At 33.0% G+C, this 17,349-nt stretch overlaps 1 protein-coding gene across 1 annotated transcript; it reads left to right on the top strand.

Moving 5' to 3' along the window:
* The first annotated feature begins 7,479 nt into the window (after window positions 1-7,479).
* On the top strand, window positions 7,480-9,642 carry LOC106318660 (RNA-binding protein cabeza-like). Its single transcript, XM_013756734.1, has 3 exons — window positions 7,480-7,645; window positions 7,745-7,820; window positions 7,956-9,642. The coding sequence occupies exons 1-3, from the start codon at window positions 7,616-7,618 to the stop codon at window positions 9,536-9,538; spliced, it is 1,689 nt and encodes a 562-aa protein (XP_013612188.1). The 5' UTR covers window positions 7,480-7,615; the 3' UTR covers window positions 9,539-9,642.
* The last annotated feature ends 7,707 nt before the right edge of the window (window positions 9,643-17,349 follow it).

The following is a 17,349-nucleotide window of genomic DNA, read 5'->3' as shown; positions in this document are numbered from 1 at the left end:
TTTGGCTTCCCTGATGAATCCGCTCTTAAAGATAATGGTCCATCCGAGAACAGATTGCTGAGGACTTCAAAAGCACCTGCCCCCAAGAACACAACAAGGGAGAGGCCACGCACACCCGCATCAACCAGATGGAGCATTTATTTGCCCAGACGCGACATGTACTGTGTCGCTCCAAGCACTGAACTACTAAAAACGGGTTTGCGACGAAAGCTGTCCTGAAATCCTTGAGATTCGTAAAACCTGCACCATCTGAAAAGAAATCGCTACCAACACATCAAAAGACCAATGTTAGTGCTGGGATGCGAAAATCCTAACGAATGGATCCACCGAGAAGCCGTGTAACCAGAGAACAACTTGACTACACCAGCTCCACGACATAAGCATGTCTTCGAGAACCGAAGAACATATCAGAAACAATAACCGTGAGAAGTCCCCTTCGGTGCCAACGAAGAGGAAAAAAGGATGAGCCCGAGAGTCAAAACACCTTAGAGAAAGACCAGCTTCCTGGAGGACAAGAAGGACACCAAAACACTGGTAGCGCTTGGCTAGACGACAAGGAAAAAACGAAGCCCGGCGACCTGTCACACGCCGGAACCAGAGACCACGCGCCACCACACAGCAAGCACACAATCCTGCACGCGCCACCGAGTAGAAGAACCTCCGGTGCACTCTTTGACGAGGAAAGTAAACAACTGCCATCTCAAACCTCCTTGGTACGACTTTAACACCTACCCCCCGCCACTCTTCTCTACTGCAACAAGAATCCCAGTCACCCACAAGGGGAAACGAAGTTGAAGACACCAGCGCAAAGACCTCAGCAGAGACAGAGCAACAAGACTCCGCCGCTTTCTTCCGTCGAGGACCAGATCTGCATGGGAAAATAGATCTGGGCACGAAACCCTAAAAAGTCGACTCTGCGCTCTAACGCCGTCAACCACCTCGCCGTGGCTCCATGGAAGGACCTTGTCACCGGATCTGTGAACCTCTCCAGCCGAGCAGGAGGCCGTCGACTTATCCCTTCGCTAGAGTCAATAGTATATTGGAGGGAGAGAGCAAGAAGAGGGCGGAGCATGGATCTAATGGAAAGAAATATAGCGCCTCTGTTACCAGCTGAGGACGCCGGACACCGGAGCTGAACAAGGTTCCTGAGTTTGTTTCTAGAGCGTTTGTTTCTAGAGAGAGAAATGACCAAATTCAATGAATTTTAATATTATCAGCAGTAAAAAGTTATTTGCGGAAAGAAAGTAATAGGCAGCTCCAGATCTTGTCTATATTTGATGTGTGAATTATGTGGTTATATATATGGTTAACAGAAACAGAGAACATCGATCTAAAATAAAACTCGTAAACATTTTCGATTTATTGATAGAAATTGCAATAAAGGTGAAACATTCCTTTTATTTTTTTCTGCTTGACATTTACTTGTATATGTCAATATTCTCTAACCACCCACCAAAATAGTCAATGCATACTTTTGTTTTATAAACGCATTATCACAAACATTTTCATATAGAGCCTAACAAATTTAAATAATGTATGCATTCAGGTGAACGATCTATTTTTCCACGAAAACTATTGTATAGCATTAAATCTTTGCCAAACTATAATCTCGTGATAAAACTCTATAAATTTAAAGTTATAAACTTATTTCTCTCCAAATTATAAATTATAAATTTATTTATCCCCAAATCGATAGTTCGAAACTTAATTATCCATATGCGATGGTTTATACTGTTGACCCACCAATTTTAAACAAATCAAACCCAAGAAAACCAATTTTTTTTCTTTTTTTTTAAACTGATTCATCAAAAAAAAAAACTAATCAACAAAATTTGCCAAAAAATTGTTTGTCTACATCGTGTCCATCACTCTCAACACTGATCAGCCATAGCTTCCGGGCAACACTAACGACTTCTTAATTTGCTTAGTCTCACCAATCACCCACCACTCGCCCTCCTCCCTCCACAATCGCAAGGAATACCCACCTGTAACAGTTCGCCACTAATCCACCGCAGTTCGCCACTCACCCACAGTTCTGAGAAGCTTAAGAGAGTGGTGCTGCTTTGTTTAGAAAACACAATTACACAGTTTTGATACGTGTGACTGAGATCGAAGGAAAATGTACAGATATTGATTATTAAAAAAATCGAAATCATTTTATTTTTGTTTGTGAATCAGTTTTTTTTTTAAATAAAAATTAATTTGAGGTTTTCTTCGATTTAATTAGTTTAAAATTGGTGGATTAATAGTATACCGATTAAAATAATGATCTATGGATAATTAAGTTTCAAACTATCGGTTCGGAGAGAAATAAATTTAGAGCTTATAATTTAGGGAGAAATAAGTTTACATTTTTAAATTCATGAAATTTTAGCATGATGTCATAGTTTGGTGGGGACCTGATACTATACAATAGTTCTCGTAGGGAAATAGATAGTTCACCTTATGCATTCAAATAAAACTATACTTGAGATTGATCTGCTCACTCGCGCGAGTATTGGTTCTTACATTTTTATACATTGATATTTGTTTTTCATAATTAGTATTATATATTTTAGATGTGTCGTAATATAATTAATTGTATTCAAAAGGCATGAACCGAATCAAGTAATATAGTTATTTATGATACAAATATTCGAACCTGTTTCAGATACATTTATTATTTAGATATTTTAGGTTCATATACATCAGAACTGAACTCATCCAGACCCAGAAGGACACAACTCAAAATCCACACATAAATTTATAATATTCAAGCGGGTCTGATTTCAAACAAAAAAACGATACCCGCTGAACAACCCGTACCTAAATGGATAGCCAATGTTAATATCTCTGATTTTATAAACTAATGAAATGACTATTTCTATGTGTTTTACTAAATTAAGTGAAATAGAAAGAATTTTTTATTTAGTAAAATAATTATATGGAGTGACAAATTAAGTGACAATGTCATATTTTATTATTATTTTGATTTAAGTTATTATTTTATTCATAAAATATGTTTTTGAATTATTTTTTGGCTATGTAATTTTTCACCGATTAAAACTAGAATAATTTTTTTTAGTAAAATAAATTAAACCGAACGTTTAACCATATGCAAAATCTAGTTATTTTACATTTTTGATTTTGGCACAAGGTTAATATTGATTGACTAATAAATACAAATATACAATATTATTATTATGGTAATATAATTAATGATGTGAAGTATTGTAAGGTAATATAATTAATGAAATTGTTAAATTGAAATATGGAAATACAATTAATATAATAATTCTATTCATATTTCCAAACAATTCGCATTTATACCGATGTTTATGTTTTTAAATAGTAAAAAAATGTAATTTAGTTTTAATGAATAGATGTTATTTTCCCTCTCGTATCACCTTCAACTTACTTAGAGCATCAACATTCCAAGGTCTTTAGAGAGTTTTTTGATAAAATGTGGGCCACACTGATGCGTATATCCCACAAAAATTTTAAAAACCACTTCCAGAAATCACCAAATAAGGATCGGTAACTGAGGGTTTTGGCTAGGAAAAAAAATCTAAGTATCGCTTATGCGAGAAAAAAAAACCCTAAGTATCGCTTATGCGATAATCATGGTCTTACTATCCTACTATAAAAGTTATTAATGTGTTGACTTTGGAGAGAAAAAAGGAGGAAAACTTAATGGGTCACGTGAAGCTGATATACGAGCAAAACAAAGACCACTTTGGCAAATAACTAAGCAAGTGTGCTAAAAGTCTTTTGACTATCAATAATTGAACCACACACTTTCTTACAGTTTCATAGTACTATTACTCTAAACAAAACAATCTTAAATTACTTATTAATTTTTTAATTACCAGTTTTAGTGCCTGTATTGTTTTCTCTTTATTCTCTGCTATTGCCTCAAATAAAGTACTATTGCTTTTTAAATATCATTTGATTATGCAAATGGACACTTACACTAAAAACCGAGTAGAATTTGCATCCTCGAGTTTTCGCTTAACTTGGACTCACAATTCTTTACGGGGGACATGAAATAATCGCGGGAAAATAAAAACGAATTGTAAGGGCAAAGAAACCACACATCAATTAGCGGCTAGCATTCAATTTTCAACAAAAAACAAAAGTAAGGGAATAAAAATAATCATATTTCTTGTATTATAAAGTTTGATCAATTCGTATTAAGTTAGTTATATTACTGAACAGTGAACAAAGACAGCCAAATTTAATCCAAATCTAATAAAACATTGGATTTGCCTCCTAAACTTTTTGACATTTTTTACATAGATTTAGGTTCCGAAATTGTGAAGAAAAAATTTACAAAAGTTCTTAAAAAATGTTTATGGCCTCCAAATTTTTAGATTCGGTCCTGAACAGAGCTGGACTCAAGACTGTTCTTCAGTTTCTGTATAAATGTACTACACTATTACTCGCTAACGCGCACTCGTAATCATCGGATTATAGTATGCGTGTATCTGTAAGTGGTGTATAATACTATATACTAATATACATACATGTATATATAGATAAGATGGTTGGAGGAATCAAGCAATAGGACACGAACGGGTCACGGACTTAAGGGGAACTTACAATACTAGAAAACAGTATCTACTAAGATATAATATTGAGAGGCACTGAGATTTTTTTGTGTAGCTAAAGATAATGCTTATTTTGACAACCCAGAAGGTTGCAACAGTGTTTTTTATTTATTTTACAACTAATAATTTGTTCTTTATGTAAGATGCACTGTTATGTAAATTAATGTATAGTTGAAAGATGATTAATTATCAATATGATCCAAGAAAGCTCACAGAAAAGACTTGTCCTTGTAATGCATATGAATGATTCAACTTACTGGGTTGGCTTTAACGGGTCGATACCAATCCTCTCATTTCCTTTTTCTCTTCTGTTTTTTTTTTCATATATTTTGTTTTTTTTTGTTAACTATATTTTGTGACAAGTATACGAATTGAAATTGCCATTCGTGAGCGCCAGACATGTTTCTGATAGCACCACGTGAAAGATAGGATAACATTTATTTAAAATAAAAATAAAAACTAAACAAAACAGCTCAGAACTCACTTCAACCCAACTCCCATCAAATACCTTGCATTTTTTTTTTGTTTTATGATATTTTGTTTTGTCATGTACTCACCCTAATCTCTGCCTATTTGTTAGCCATTCATTATGAAATACATATAACTTATTTATTTGTGTAGTTCTGTACCAAAATAAAATAAAATTTATTATTATGTCTAAAAGGAAATTTAACAGTTATTCTTTGCTTGCACGTAAAATCAGAGGAAATATTTTTCAAAAAAAAAAAATCAGAGAAATCTATTGAATATATTATGGTCTTGTATTTATTCTAAATATTGATTTATTTTCTGTTATATACCAAGAAGGCAAGATTATACTTATGTTGATTTACTTTTACAACTACCGATGCATTTTATACTAGAATATATATTTGTAATAAAGTGTATATGATTTTTTTTATCGAAATTTATTTTTCTTTTGCCTTTCTTTACTCATAAAGTTAGTATATGATTTATTTTATTTTTCCTTTACACGCACGAGAACCCTCTAAATACAGTGATTAGTTTTTAAATGTGATAAATGACAAACAGTAGTTTATTAATAGCACCATTAAACAAATTGACCAAATAAATAGTGAAAATGGTCAACTAAAGTTTTGGTCAAGACTTAAATTAAATATTGTCCTTTGTGTGAATTTAAAAAGACCAAACTAAAAAAATCACATGATGGTAATTCAACTGTATAAATTAATTAAAAGAAGAAGAAATTAGTGAAGGTGTTTAAATTAATTAAATGATAAATTGAGTTAAAAGAAGAGTAAGACTTGTAAGAGTCAAAGTGAGGAGTTCGAAGTAGAGATGGCTCAAGACCCAACACGGTCTAGTGTCAGTGATGCTCACATGGCAATGTCCAATACACTTGCTGCTTCCGGCTATCCTTTCTTCAATCTCAACGGCTAGCATTTTCCTCTTCCCATCGACGTATTGACTGGCGAAAGTTAAACAAAATTATGCAATTTAATGTCATGTGTTTGGACATATGCTTGTTGCGATCTGCAAAGTTTGTTTTCTGAACACTGAAGTCCTTTCTCATTGTCACTAGAATTTACTGGTTGGACAAGTTGCTTAGTACTACTATATAAATACTTACACCCAGTATATTAAATTATCGACATAATAAATGTTGGATGGCTGGGAACGTATCAATTGTTACTTAGCTCTACAAAAGAGATGGGTTGGTCTAAAACATGACCGACAAAACCCTTTAATTATGGTCCGATGCCTGATTATTTTGTTAATATTTGTTTGCTGATTCCCAAGTTTGAACCCAACTCTGTATTTGATTAATAACATTATTCCCTTGAATTGAAAAGGCTAATTGTTTTTTACTTGGACAAAGAATAATTCTTCACTGACTTCTAAGGTATATTGTTACACCACATTCGCTTTGCCTTGGTAAAAACTAAATTTAATTTCACTCACAATCTATGATCAGTGGTCCAGTGTCAATCTCTATATAGCTCGTGTCACTCACACTCGTCGCTAGTTTTAAATTTGCATTGTTTTTTTTATAAGGATACTTTTCCAATTATAAACCAACTAATGACAAATGAACATCACAAACATTATCATTTTCAGAAGAAGGTCGATCAACCTGTTCTCCGAGACATTCAAAACGTGCATGGCAGGTCACAGACACATTATCCACAGCCTACGAAGAGAATTCTAGATGCAACATCTTCAGAAAAACCTGAAAATCTTTGTTCCAGATAACGTTCATTTGCATACAGAGATGAGTTCGTTTTGGCCATACTAAAGACTACTGTTTGAGATGACACAATGCATGCGCCTTTTGGTCTTGTGATGGCTATCAATACAATGTCTCATATATCGAAAGCATACTGCAACCGATCGATCGTAAGTGTTTCACAACTAATGCAAGATCTATGTAGCTTCAAACAGAAACAATAAAGAATGGGAAAGTCGTAACAATATTCTAGCTTCAATTTTTCCTTTTTTTTTAAACTGAGGAATAAATCAACAGATTCTTGATTTGCTTGTTACGTCTGTCAAAAAGAGCGAATAACAAAGAAATCATCCTATCTGCATGATGTAGGTGAGCGGTCAAAAGGGAAGTTAAAGCCTACAAGTACGAGAGAAAAATACCTATAAGTGTACCGGAAAATCAAACCGGTTGGAAGAGCCGAGCTGGGTCGAGCCGATGAGTAGTAGTAATACTTCGGTGCAACGCAGACTAAAAAAAAAAACTCGATATGGGAAAATAATAATCAACGGTGAGGATCGTCAGTTACTGGAAACGTAGCGGGACCCATGTATCTAATATGGGAATCTTTCTAATGTACGGTGGATTTAGAAGTGAGTAGGCCCCACTTTTCTCCATACTTCACTACACCCCACGCCTCATTATTACTACCTCTCCCTCTCTCTATTACTATATGTAATTCATAATCGTTTTAATTCTCCTTTACATTGTTCTACGTTCTTGATTGTGCACATCCAACTTTCAAGAACCAGAGGAGTTTTCTCAGATCTAGCGAGATAGAATATTTCAATTAAAATAAAAAATGAGTAAAGAAGAGTTTATGAAGATACAGGTTTGTTTGCTCACCACATTATGTCTTCCTGTTTCGATGGTATTATTCTAATATTTAATATGAGAGCTTACTCTGTTTTTGTGATGTTTTCTTGTGTAGACTTGTGTTCTTAAAGTGAATATTCACTGTGATGGTTGTAAGCAGAAAGTGAAGAAAATCTTGCAGAAGATTGAAGGTAGAGAAGCTAAAAAACAACGATCTTCCAAAATATCACCTTCTACATTTTGACTTGCGAAAATTTTCACTTTAATTCTGATTTGACTAAAGACTTCAATTGACTTACGCAATGTTGTTTTCGGACCTGAAACAGGTGTTTTCACGACAAAGATAGACGCAGAGCAAGGGAAAGTGACAGTATCTGGAAACGTAGACCCTTCGGTACTGATCAAGAAGCTCTTGAAATCTGGTAAACATGCCGAAATCTGGGGAGCTCCAAAGGCAAACAACACCAATCAGAACCAACCCAACTTGGCTAATCAGCTCAAAGGCATGCAGATTGACCACGGCGGCAAAGGTGGCGGCGGTGGAAACAATAATAAAGGCCAGAAGGGAGGTTGTGGAGGTGGAGGTGGTGGTGGTGGAGGAGGCGGTGGAGGTGGCGCACCGCCACCGAAGATGATTCTTCCACAGTTAACACCACAACAGATGCAACAGCTGAATCCTCAGCAACTTCAGCAGCTTCAACAGCTTCAGCAGATGAAAGCGTTTCAAGATCTGAAGCTTCCTCCTCCTCAGTTGAAGGGTCCCGGCCCTGGCTCTGTTCCTATGAACAAGAACTCTCAGAATCCTAATCAAAAGGCTGTGAAGTTTGATGTTCCTGAAGAAGATGACGACGATTTCAGTGATGATGACGAGTTTGATGATGATGAGTTCGATGATGACAACGAGTTTGATGATGAGTTGGACGATGACGAGTTTGACGACCGCCCTCCGCCTAACAAGATGAAGCCTATGATGGGTGGTGGTGGAGGTAACATGATGATGCCTAATAACATGATGATGATGCCTAACATGATGATGATGCCCAACGCTCAGAAAAACGGCGGTGGTGGTCCTGGACCCGCCGGTGGCAAAATTGTGGGTAAAGGAGGCCCCGGTGGTGTTCCTTTTCCTGTTCAAATGCCTGGCGGCGGCGGAGGTAATGGTGGTATGAAGGGAGGTCTCCCCGGTGGTGGTGGCGGTAATGTGGGGAATCCAAATCAAGGCGGAGGAAAGAACGGCGGTAAAAATGGTGGTGGTGGTGGTCATCCGTTAGATGTAAAAAATGGCGGAGGTGGTGGAGGTCCTAGCGGTAATAATAAAGGAGGAGGCCAGATGATAGGTGGTCCCAACGGAGGCAAAAAGGGTGGTGCTGGTGGTGGCGGAGGAGGACCCATGGGTGGAGGACTCCCGCCGGGTTTCCGACCAATTGGAGGTGGCAATGGCGGACCTCCGACCATGAATATGCCAATGGGTAGTCTGCCATCAATGGGTGGTGGTTCTGGTCCAATGGGTAATAATATGCAAGCGGTTCAAGGATTACCTGCGATGGGTCCAGGAGGTGGCGGTGGTGGCTCAGCTGCAGGTGCCCCACCAGGATATTTCCAAGGTCACGGTGGCGCTGGAGGCGGCCAAGATTCAATGCCAGGAAATCCCTACTTACAGCAGCAGCAGCAACAACAACAACAACAATACTTAACGGCGGTTATGAACCAGCAACGTGCAATGGGAAACGAGCGGTTCCAACCGATGATGTACGCTCGACCACCACCCGATGTCAACTATTTGCCACCTCAACCGCACCAACAACATCCTTACTCGTACCCGTATCCATACCCTTATCCTCCTCATGGTGGTGATCAGTACTCTAATTATTTCAATGATGAGAACACATCAAGCTGCAATATTATGTGAGCAAACAAAAAAAAAAACAAAGCTTCCATGGTTTGTCTATCCTTCTCGTCTGTGATTATACATGGAAATGGGGTTTCCCTTAATTATTTGGGGTTGTTAGAATCCTTCTCTTTTTTACTCCAACGGATCGAATCCTAAGTTATATTAGTATTTATTTCTAATTTGTGATAGTTCTTAAGTAATATATATAGTATGATAATATAAAATCAAACAAATATTTTCCATTGCAGTTCTTGTTTTTTTTTTCTCTGGGTTCTTTCTTTCTTAATGAGATCCTAGTGTTCATAGTTGTTTATATGTTTCAGAAATTAATAAATATGGAATGTGTTTTCTATTATGCAAAGTTCTTTTACTCGTGATTAGTTAGTCTTAAAAAGAATATACTCAAATGCGTTGAACAAGTTTGGTAGATACTAGATTCCAAACCCTTTCTGAAATTAAAATATGTGTGTATTTAGCCATGTTCTAAAAATCGGGTTAGGCGGCTGCTTGGGTTCTACGCGTCTCTTCCGCTTCGATTTATGCCAAATTCTCTTTCTAATCTATTTTTTATTATTTTATTATTGTTTTATTTTATTTTTAATAATATTTTTATTTATTTATTTGATTTACTTTTTTTATAAATATCATTTATATTCATAATTTTGATGAAAATTACGCTATATTAAGTTTATACTCCTTTCGTTTCAATATAGATGATGTTTTAGAAGGACTATTTTGTTTCAATTTACACAAAGTTTTGAAATTTTAATGTTAACTTTAATTTTATTGGAAACTGTTCAACCAATTAGATTTTAGTGCCTCTTTATTAATTGGTTAACTGATCTTTAAAATATTTTTTTTAGAAAAATATAATTTTCTTAATCTTTGTGCACTACTACAAAACATCAAGTATTATGAAACGGATGGAGTATATTCTATTTGTGTGTTTTATACAATCTTAAATATGAAAATGTATTAAATGTTATACGCAATTAAAGATTAACATGTTTTATAACATAGTAAACAATATAAAAATTCTGCTCCGCATAATTTCCGATTAATTTCTAATTTTCTCTTTACGCGTTATGTCCAACTCGATCGTCCGACCAGCGCCTAGCGCGAACAAAGGTATTTAGTGATATTGACACCTTTTATTCACTAAACTCTTTTATATATTTTTTAAAAAATAATGTTTTTTATTTTCTTTTTCAAATTGGGCAAAAATAATGGAGAAATGGATTGGAATTGTCCCACCCACTGTTATATTAGATCATTTTGTCCATTTGGTTTTTAGCTTTAGTCTTTCGCTTTTATTATTAGGTTTGAATAGAATTCTAAAAGGAAAAGAGATTACAAAGCCTAAAGTAAACAGATCAGTTTATTTTTTTACAAGAGAAAAACAATAAGAAACGCTCAATGTGAGGATATGACAACATCTGCTATTCAAGACTACTTGTTTAGTGAAAAAGAAGTAATAAACGCTGACATAAAAGAAGTAATAAACTTAATATCTTGATCTATATATTTCTTTATGGCATATGTGAACAGGCTTAATTTGCTTGCGATAAACGTTAAGGGTGATTAGTCTTTGGGTTGCTAATGTGTGATTAGGCCGGTTCAGTCTCTTAAAAACTTAAAGCGTATATTAAAAAATTACAGATGATCATCATCGTCATTATAATCACTATGATGATGTTACTGTTGTGAATGAAGTGGATCAAGGATGATGATGATGATATGGATGATGAGTGGGACCTATTTCTTAAATTAAATGGATGCTTGCGGGCTTGCGGCAGTTATCAGTGATTTGCGTCATAGACTCAGCATACGTTTCTTCTCATTCTCATGCTTTTCTGTTTTAAATATTTTCGATGTATAACACACAAACTTATAAAAGAAGCGTTTTGGATTCGTCAAGATTTTGCTTCTTTCATACGTATTCTGCCTTCTATTTCTTTAAGGGTTTTTTTGTTTAATTTAAAACACTCTTGTACGTGGCAGTTACTACTCACATAAATCAGATTAATTCTTTGTTAGGACTAGAACCAGAGTAACGTTGCGGTGATAAGACGAGCAAGGCTCAGAACAGTCTGCTCGAATTCCGACACTTGTTCATAGGTTGTTGGTTTTTATAGCTCTAACGTTATCCCCATGGTGAATCACTAAACTAGTAACGTTGTAATGAGAAGACCAGCAAGGCTCAAAACTGCGTTTACACTTTACCAACCCAAACCCGTTACGGTGTTGACAAATCAACCTATCTTTCACTTTGGGTCCCATAGTTTCTTTACCTTTTTGTCACTTCGTATAGTTTCATAATTTCATTTCATTTGGACAACAAGCGAAAAGGTTAATTTTCAGTGTTCACAAAAACATATGCGTTTGAAGTTTTTTTTTAATTCAAGCATTTATTTGGATTTGAATTCGAGGAGATGTCCTCGTCATTTTTAAAGCTATTTAGGAGATATACACTTGTTTCATTCTAAAACCATCGTACATTCTATTTTGAAGTTTCTCAAATTTTATATCTGAAGTTTTAAGGTGTTTTTCTCAAAAAATAAAATTTCAAAACTAACTTCAAAATTATTTATATTTTACACTATAGTCCTTATATTTGTCACAACTAATATAAATTCATAAAACTTTTATAAATAATTAACACATATATAAAAATATTACAGCAATATTAATTAATAAAAGCTTACATTAAAATATAAAATTAGAAATAGAAATAGATAATTAAATATTAAATTACAAGCAAAATACCATAATATTCCATAAAATTATTTATATAATGTTCTCATATGTGATCAACTAATGCATTTCGAAGTAAGAAATGACTCTCTTTATTTTAAATTTGTAGATTGTGAGCTAAAAATTGTTGAAAATGAAAGACACAGAAGGTAATAATATCAAGTTCACGTTCTATTGGATCGAAGAAAGCAAAATTATATGGCCGCTGATACTTTGATATCATCAAACGAAAAAATCCTTGATCTTTTAAAAGAAAGTGCAACAAGTAGGAGAAAAAGTTATTGAGATGATTGAATTACGAATGCAAAATGAAACAAAAATGTTAATTTTAAAAGAAGCAAAATAAGAAAATAAAATACTGCTAAAAGACTTAGCTTATATCGTGATATTAATACTCGTGAGTACATTCATTCTGAACAAGAAAAGACGTCAAGAACAACAACAACAACCATCTTCGGTTACACAAAATTTGTTTGTACAATATTTTGAAGGTTTTGAAGCTTCCAGAGCATATTTACCAGATTATTAGTGTTTTTGTAATATTTAAATTTCTATAATAATTATGTCTTCATGTACTTTTTTAAAAGGTTTTTTATTAAGTTTGTTTTGTAATATTCTTGTTCTAATTTTACTTTTGAAATAATATAAAGCTTGTTTTTAAATATTTAATTTTATGTGTAAAACTTAAATTTATTAAAAAAAAATTGAAGATTAATGAGATATAAAAAAAATTAAAGATTAAAATGAGAAATGAGAAAATACTTAAGAATTATAGATAGAATGTCCAATTGTAAGGACCAAAATGCAAATAAAAAATGAAACAGTTTTGAGTAATGACACTCTATATTTGAAGTTTTACTACTAAAAATTTCAAATTTAAAGTTTTGAAGTTCTTTTTTTAAGAACAAAAAACTTCATAGAATATATTTTGGAGATACTCTAATAGTAAAAATTTATAGTCGCTATAAAAAGAAAAGAACTACAACAATCACCTATAAATCTACAAATTTAAGAAGCTTCTTTTATCAAAAGTTGTTTTATAAATCTTTAAAAAGTTGTTTTATAAATCTTTATTACTAAAAAATTGATGTTAGCTTTTGCTAAAAAATTGATAACTAGAGTAAATGAAACTAAAGATGTTAGAGCATGATTACTGGGGGTTCTTAGAGTGGAGTTCTTAACGGAATATAAGAATCCGTCTCTTAACTTTTAACTAAAGAAGTTATGAACTGGCTCGAGTCAGATAACTTTCGTGTCTAGTAGCTGTCCAGTGATATAATGCCAAGTCATCAACATTGAATTATTGAGCGTTTTAACGTCTGCATCACAGCCGTCCGATTGTACCCACAGACCAGATGGCGCCAGAGAAAAAGCTCGCCATCCGAGGAGACGCGTGGGACCTGAGTTCCTTTTCCTTCACTCACTCTGCTTGCTCGCCGGTTACGAAACCGCGCGAACGACGAGTGAGTTATGAGATGACGTGATGTTATGGTTAACGACGTTAAATTTCCATAATTGTCATGTCACATACTCCTTCCGTCCAAAAAAATAAATTTTTTTAAAATGTTCAAGCTTGTTAAAAATACAATAAATATTTATAATTTAATTTTTTTTACTTTATTATATACTTTCTAATAATTTTTCATTAATAAAATTTAATTAACTCAAATATTTTTATTTAATGTTTTTTAAAAATATAAAAAAATACTTTAAACATATAGAAAATCTATTTTTGTGAAAAAAATAAAAAAATCTAAAATATCTCATTTTGGAGAACAGAGAGAGTATAAGGGATAAATAAAGACAATTTTTAAAAAATGTAGTACAAGGGTCATGTTATTTATAAAAGTTGGTATGCTTCATAATTACTTTGAGAGAGAGGGAAAATAAAAGAGCTTTATAGATTAACGCAAATGTTCCCTATTCGTACCATGGAAACCTGCATACCATTCGAATTGCGGGCACTAGCCGATTCACCTATTCGTTAGTTTAACTTATGCTTATTTGACTATCGTGGAGTCCAGTCTAAGTTGATCACAAATTTAATATGTGACCAAAACTTTATCTAAATACTAAACGAGTAAAACATACATTCCAATCTGGGTCATATAAACTGGAGATGATATACGATATCCACAAAATTAAGTATTCAAATCCGTATTTTAACATAGAAGAACATCCAAATTTTTTCATACAAATTTGTTAAACAAATATCCAGTATCGACCATATATATATGTATCAGTGATGTGTTGGGAAAGATGATTTAAAAAGGCTCCCTAACCTTCTTTATATATTCTTTCCCTATCTTATGTATTTTGACATAATAATAAAAATACATGTTGGTTCGAAATAAACATTCTATACAAGTTTTTTGTAGATGTTAAAATAGAGAGGTGGATGTGAAGGAAATAGAAAGAGAGTGTGTGATATTGAGAACCCCGAAAAGAGATTAATGGAGAAGGAAATGAGCACATGGAGAGACTTGTTTGTGTTTCCGATGATGCAAGAGGGAATATTACAAACCAACAAAAGTCAAATCTGTCTTATTTGGAAATCAAGGATCTCGTGAACGATGAATCGTTTGACAGCAAGCTAGCGAGAACACTCCGAAAAAATAGATGAATAGACTAAAACCATCTCCAATGTATTTCTCTAATTTTTTATTCTAAAATAGGAAAACTCTATAATAGAGATGGGTTTGTCTCCAATATATTCCTCTATTTCTTCCTCTAAAAAAAAATATTTTTGATATATTTTTTTCTAATTTTACAAATACTACCTTTTATTTGTGAAAGTTGAAAACTAACCCAATTTAGTGTAACATTCATAAAATTATGATATTATTTACACATAATATTTTTTTAGAAACTATTATGTAAATAAAAAATATAATTATATATTTATATAAACAATAAATTTTCACTAAAAATATTTATTTTGGTTATAATTGTAAAAGTAAAAAGTTAAAGGATCATTTTGTAAATAAAAAAATATGTCTCTATTATAGAGGAATGCTATTTCTTCCTCTAAATATAGAGGTGAAAATAGCAATCTCTATTTTAGAGGAATAAATAGAGTAGGGTTGAAGTGATTTTATCTCTAAATGTTATTATAGAAGCAAATATAGAGGTGAGTTGGAGATGTTCTAATAGCTTTCAGCTTTTTTTGCTTCAAAAATTAATTTATAAAGAGGAGTTTTTTTTTTCGGAGGTAAGGCATTCTAAAATTCTAACTCCAAAACATTATTTTGGTGTGACTTCTACGCTATTTTAGTGTAACCTCTCAGACCCAACACTAAAATAGTGTTTTAGAATTGGATTGGAGATGAATTATTTTTAGTATTGAAATCATATTAAAATAGTGTAATCTTGAAACTATAATAATCTTATAGGTTGGAGATGCTCCAAAGAACAAGATTTTATTTTAAATCCCACAGATATTGATTTAACATAAGCGAGTGGTATTAACATACTGAATAATTATTACATGTTTTCCGAAACCTCTTATAGTGTATATAGTGTCTCATGTATATATGTAAAGATTAAACTACGCAGTATAAAGTTCATTGAAAAAAAATAAGAGAAAGTCCAAAATCTAGTGTCTTGAATTTGATATGTTAATTTTGTGGTTATATAGGTGGTTAACAAAACAAGGGAACGTCGATCTAAAATAAAACTAGTATAATTTCAGGTTCGGCCTAGGAACATTTCGGGTTTTCTTAGTTGATAGAAATTGCAATAAAGGTGAAACATTCCTTAATTATGCATTTACTTGTATTTGTAACCTCCCACCGAAATGGTCAATCCATGTTTTTGCTTTTACAAACGCATTTTCATATAAAACCTACCAAACGTAAATCAATTATGCATTGGAATAGAACCTAAACTTAGTGCACTGGACTCTCCGTTATTTGTTTCCCTTCTGTTGATCATATTTGGAAAACTTTTACTTTTACCTTTCCTATTATTGTTTCTATTGCTTTTCTCCTTACAGTCGGTCACAGTCCCATTATAAAAGTTATCAGCGTGTTGAATTTTGGAGAGAAAAAGGAGGAAATTTAATGGCTCACGCGAAGCTGATATACGAAGCAAAGTAAAGATCACTTTGACAAATAACTAAGCAAGTATGCTAAAACTAAAAGTCTTTGACTATCAAATAACCGAATGACACGCTGCCTTACAGTTCTAAAGTACTACCATTAACCTAAAATCAACCATTTTGAAGGGTATTTTTAAGGGAAAATCGCATTTTAAACACCGAGAGTATCACTTTCTGCCACTTTAAACACTGAAGTTTTTTGACTACCACTTTAAACCTTCAAAATGACATTTTTATCATAATAAACCTCCAACGACGTTTTCCAGTTCGTAGACGACCGGTACTGTTCATTTTACATGTTAAAAAATGATGTGTCGGTTTTTTTTTTAAATAAAAAATAAAATAAAAAAACGTAAAAATACAGAAAAATTCAAATGAAATTGGAAAAAATTATAAAAAATTATAAAAAATTCAAAACAAAATTAGGAAAAAAACAAATTCAAAAAACATAAATATTAAAATTTCAAACTTAAAAATAAAATAAAATATTAAAAATTCTAAAAATTCAAAAATAAGATCTAAAATTGAAATATCAAATTTAGAAACGAAAATAAAATTTTAAAAATTCTAAAATAAGATCTAAAATATTTTAAAAAAAAATAATTTGAAATTTTTCGTTATTTATTTGTATTTGTATATTTAGAGCATAAGAGTCTTTTGCATCTTTAATGAAACATTTTTGGTCATTTTTTTTCTTAGAAAATCTTTTTGTGACAAAACTCAATATAATCTATTTGAAAGAATTATTAGCCCTGCGTGTGGTCACCATCAATTAACATGGGGTGAAATCGGCGGCTCCCGAGATGCTTTATGCGAAGTGTACTTAAGCGCTAGTCGAGCTATGTAAGGTGTATGAGTATTCGGATTTTCAAAAAAAAAAGTTTTTGATGGTAGCAAGTTTTGATATATTGTTTTTGATGGAGGCAAGTTTTGATATCATCATAAGTGACGGTCACTTTAATTGGATGAAATTTTA

The sequence above is a fragment of the Brassica oleracea genome, chromosome C9, assembly GCF_000695525.1.
Source record: "Brassica oleracea var. oleracea cultivar TO1000 chromosome C9, BOL, whole genome shotgun sequence".
NCBI classification, from domain to species: Eukaryota; Viridiplantae; Streptophyta; class Magnoliopsida; order Brassicales; family Brassicaceae; genus Brassica; species Brassica oleracea.
Note: the sequence above shows the minus strand (reverse complement) of the source record. Positions and strands in the feature narration are given on the sequence as shown.

Bases quoted from the DNA above. Each gene is read 5' to 3' on its own strand.
- LOC106318660 (XM_013756734.1), top strand. From the start codon at position 7,616: ATGAGTAAAGAAGAGTTTATGAAGATACAG. The intron at 7,646-7,744 runs GTTTGTTTGCTC...TTTCTTGTGTAG, and splicing joins AAGAGTTTATGAAGATACAG to ACTTGTGTTCTTAAAGTGAA. The intron at 7,821-7,955 runs GTAGAGAAGCTA...GACCTGAAACAG, and splicing joins AATCTTGCAGAAGATTGAAG to GTGTTTTCACGACAAAGATA.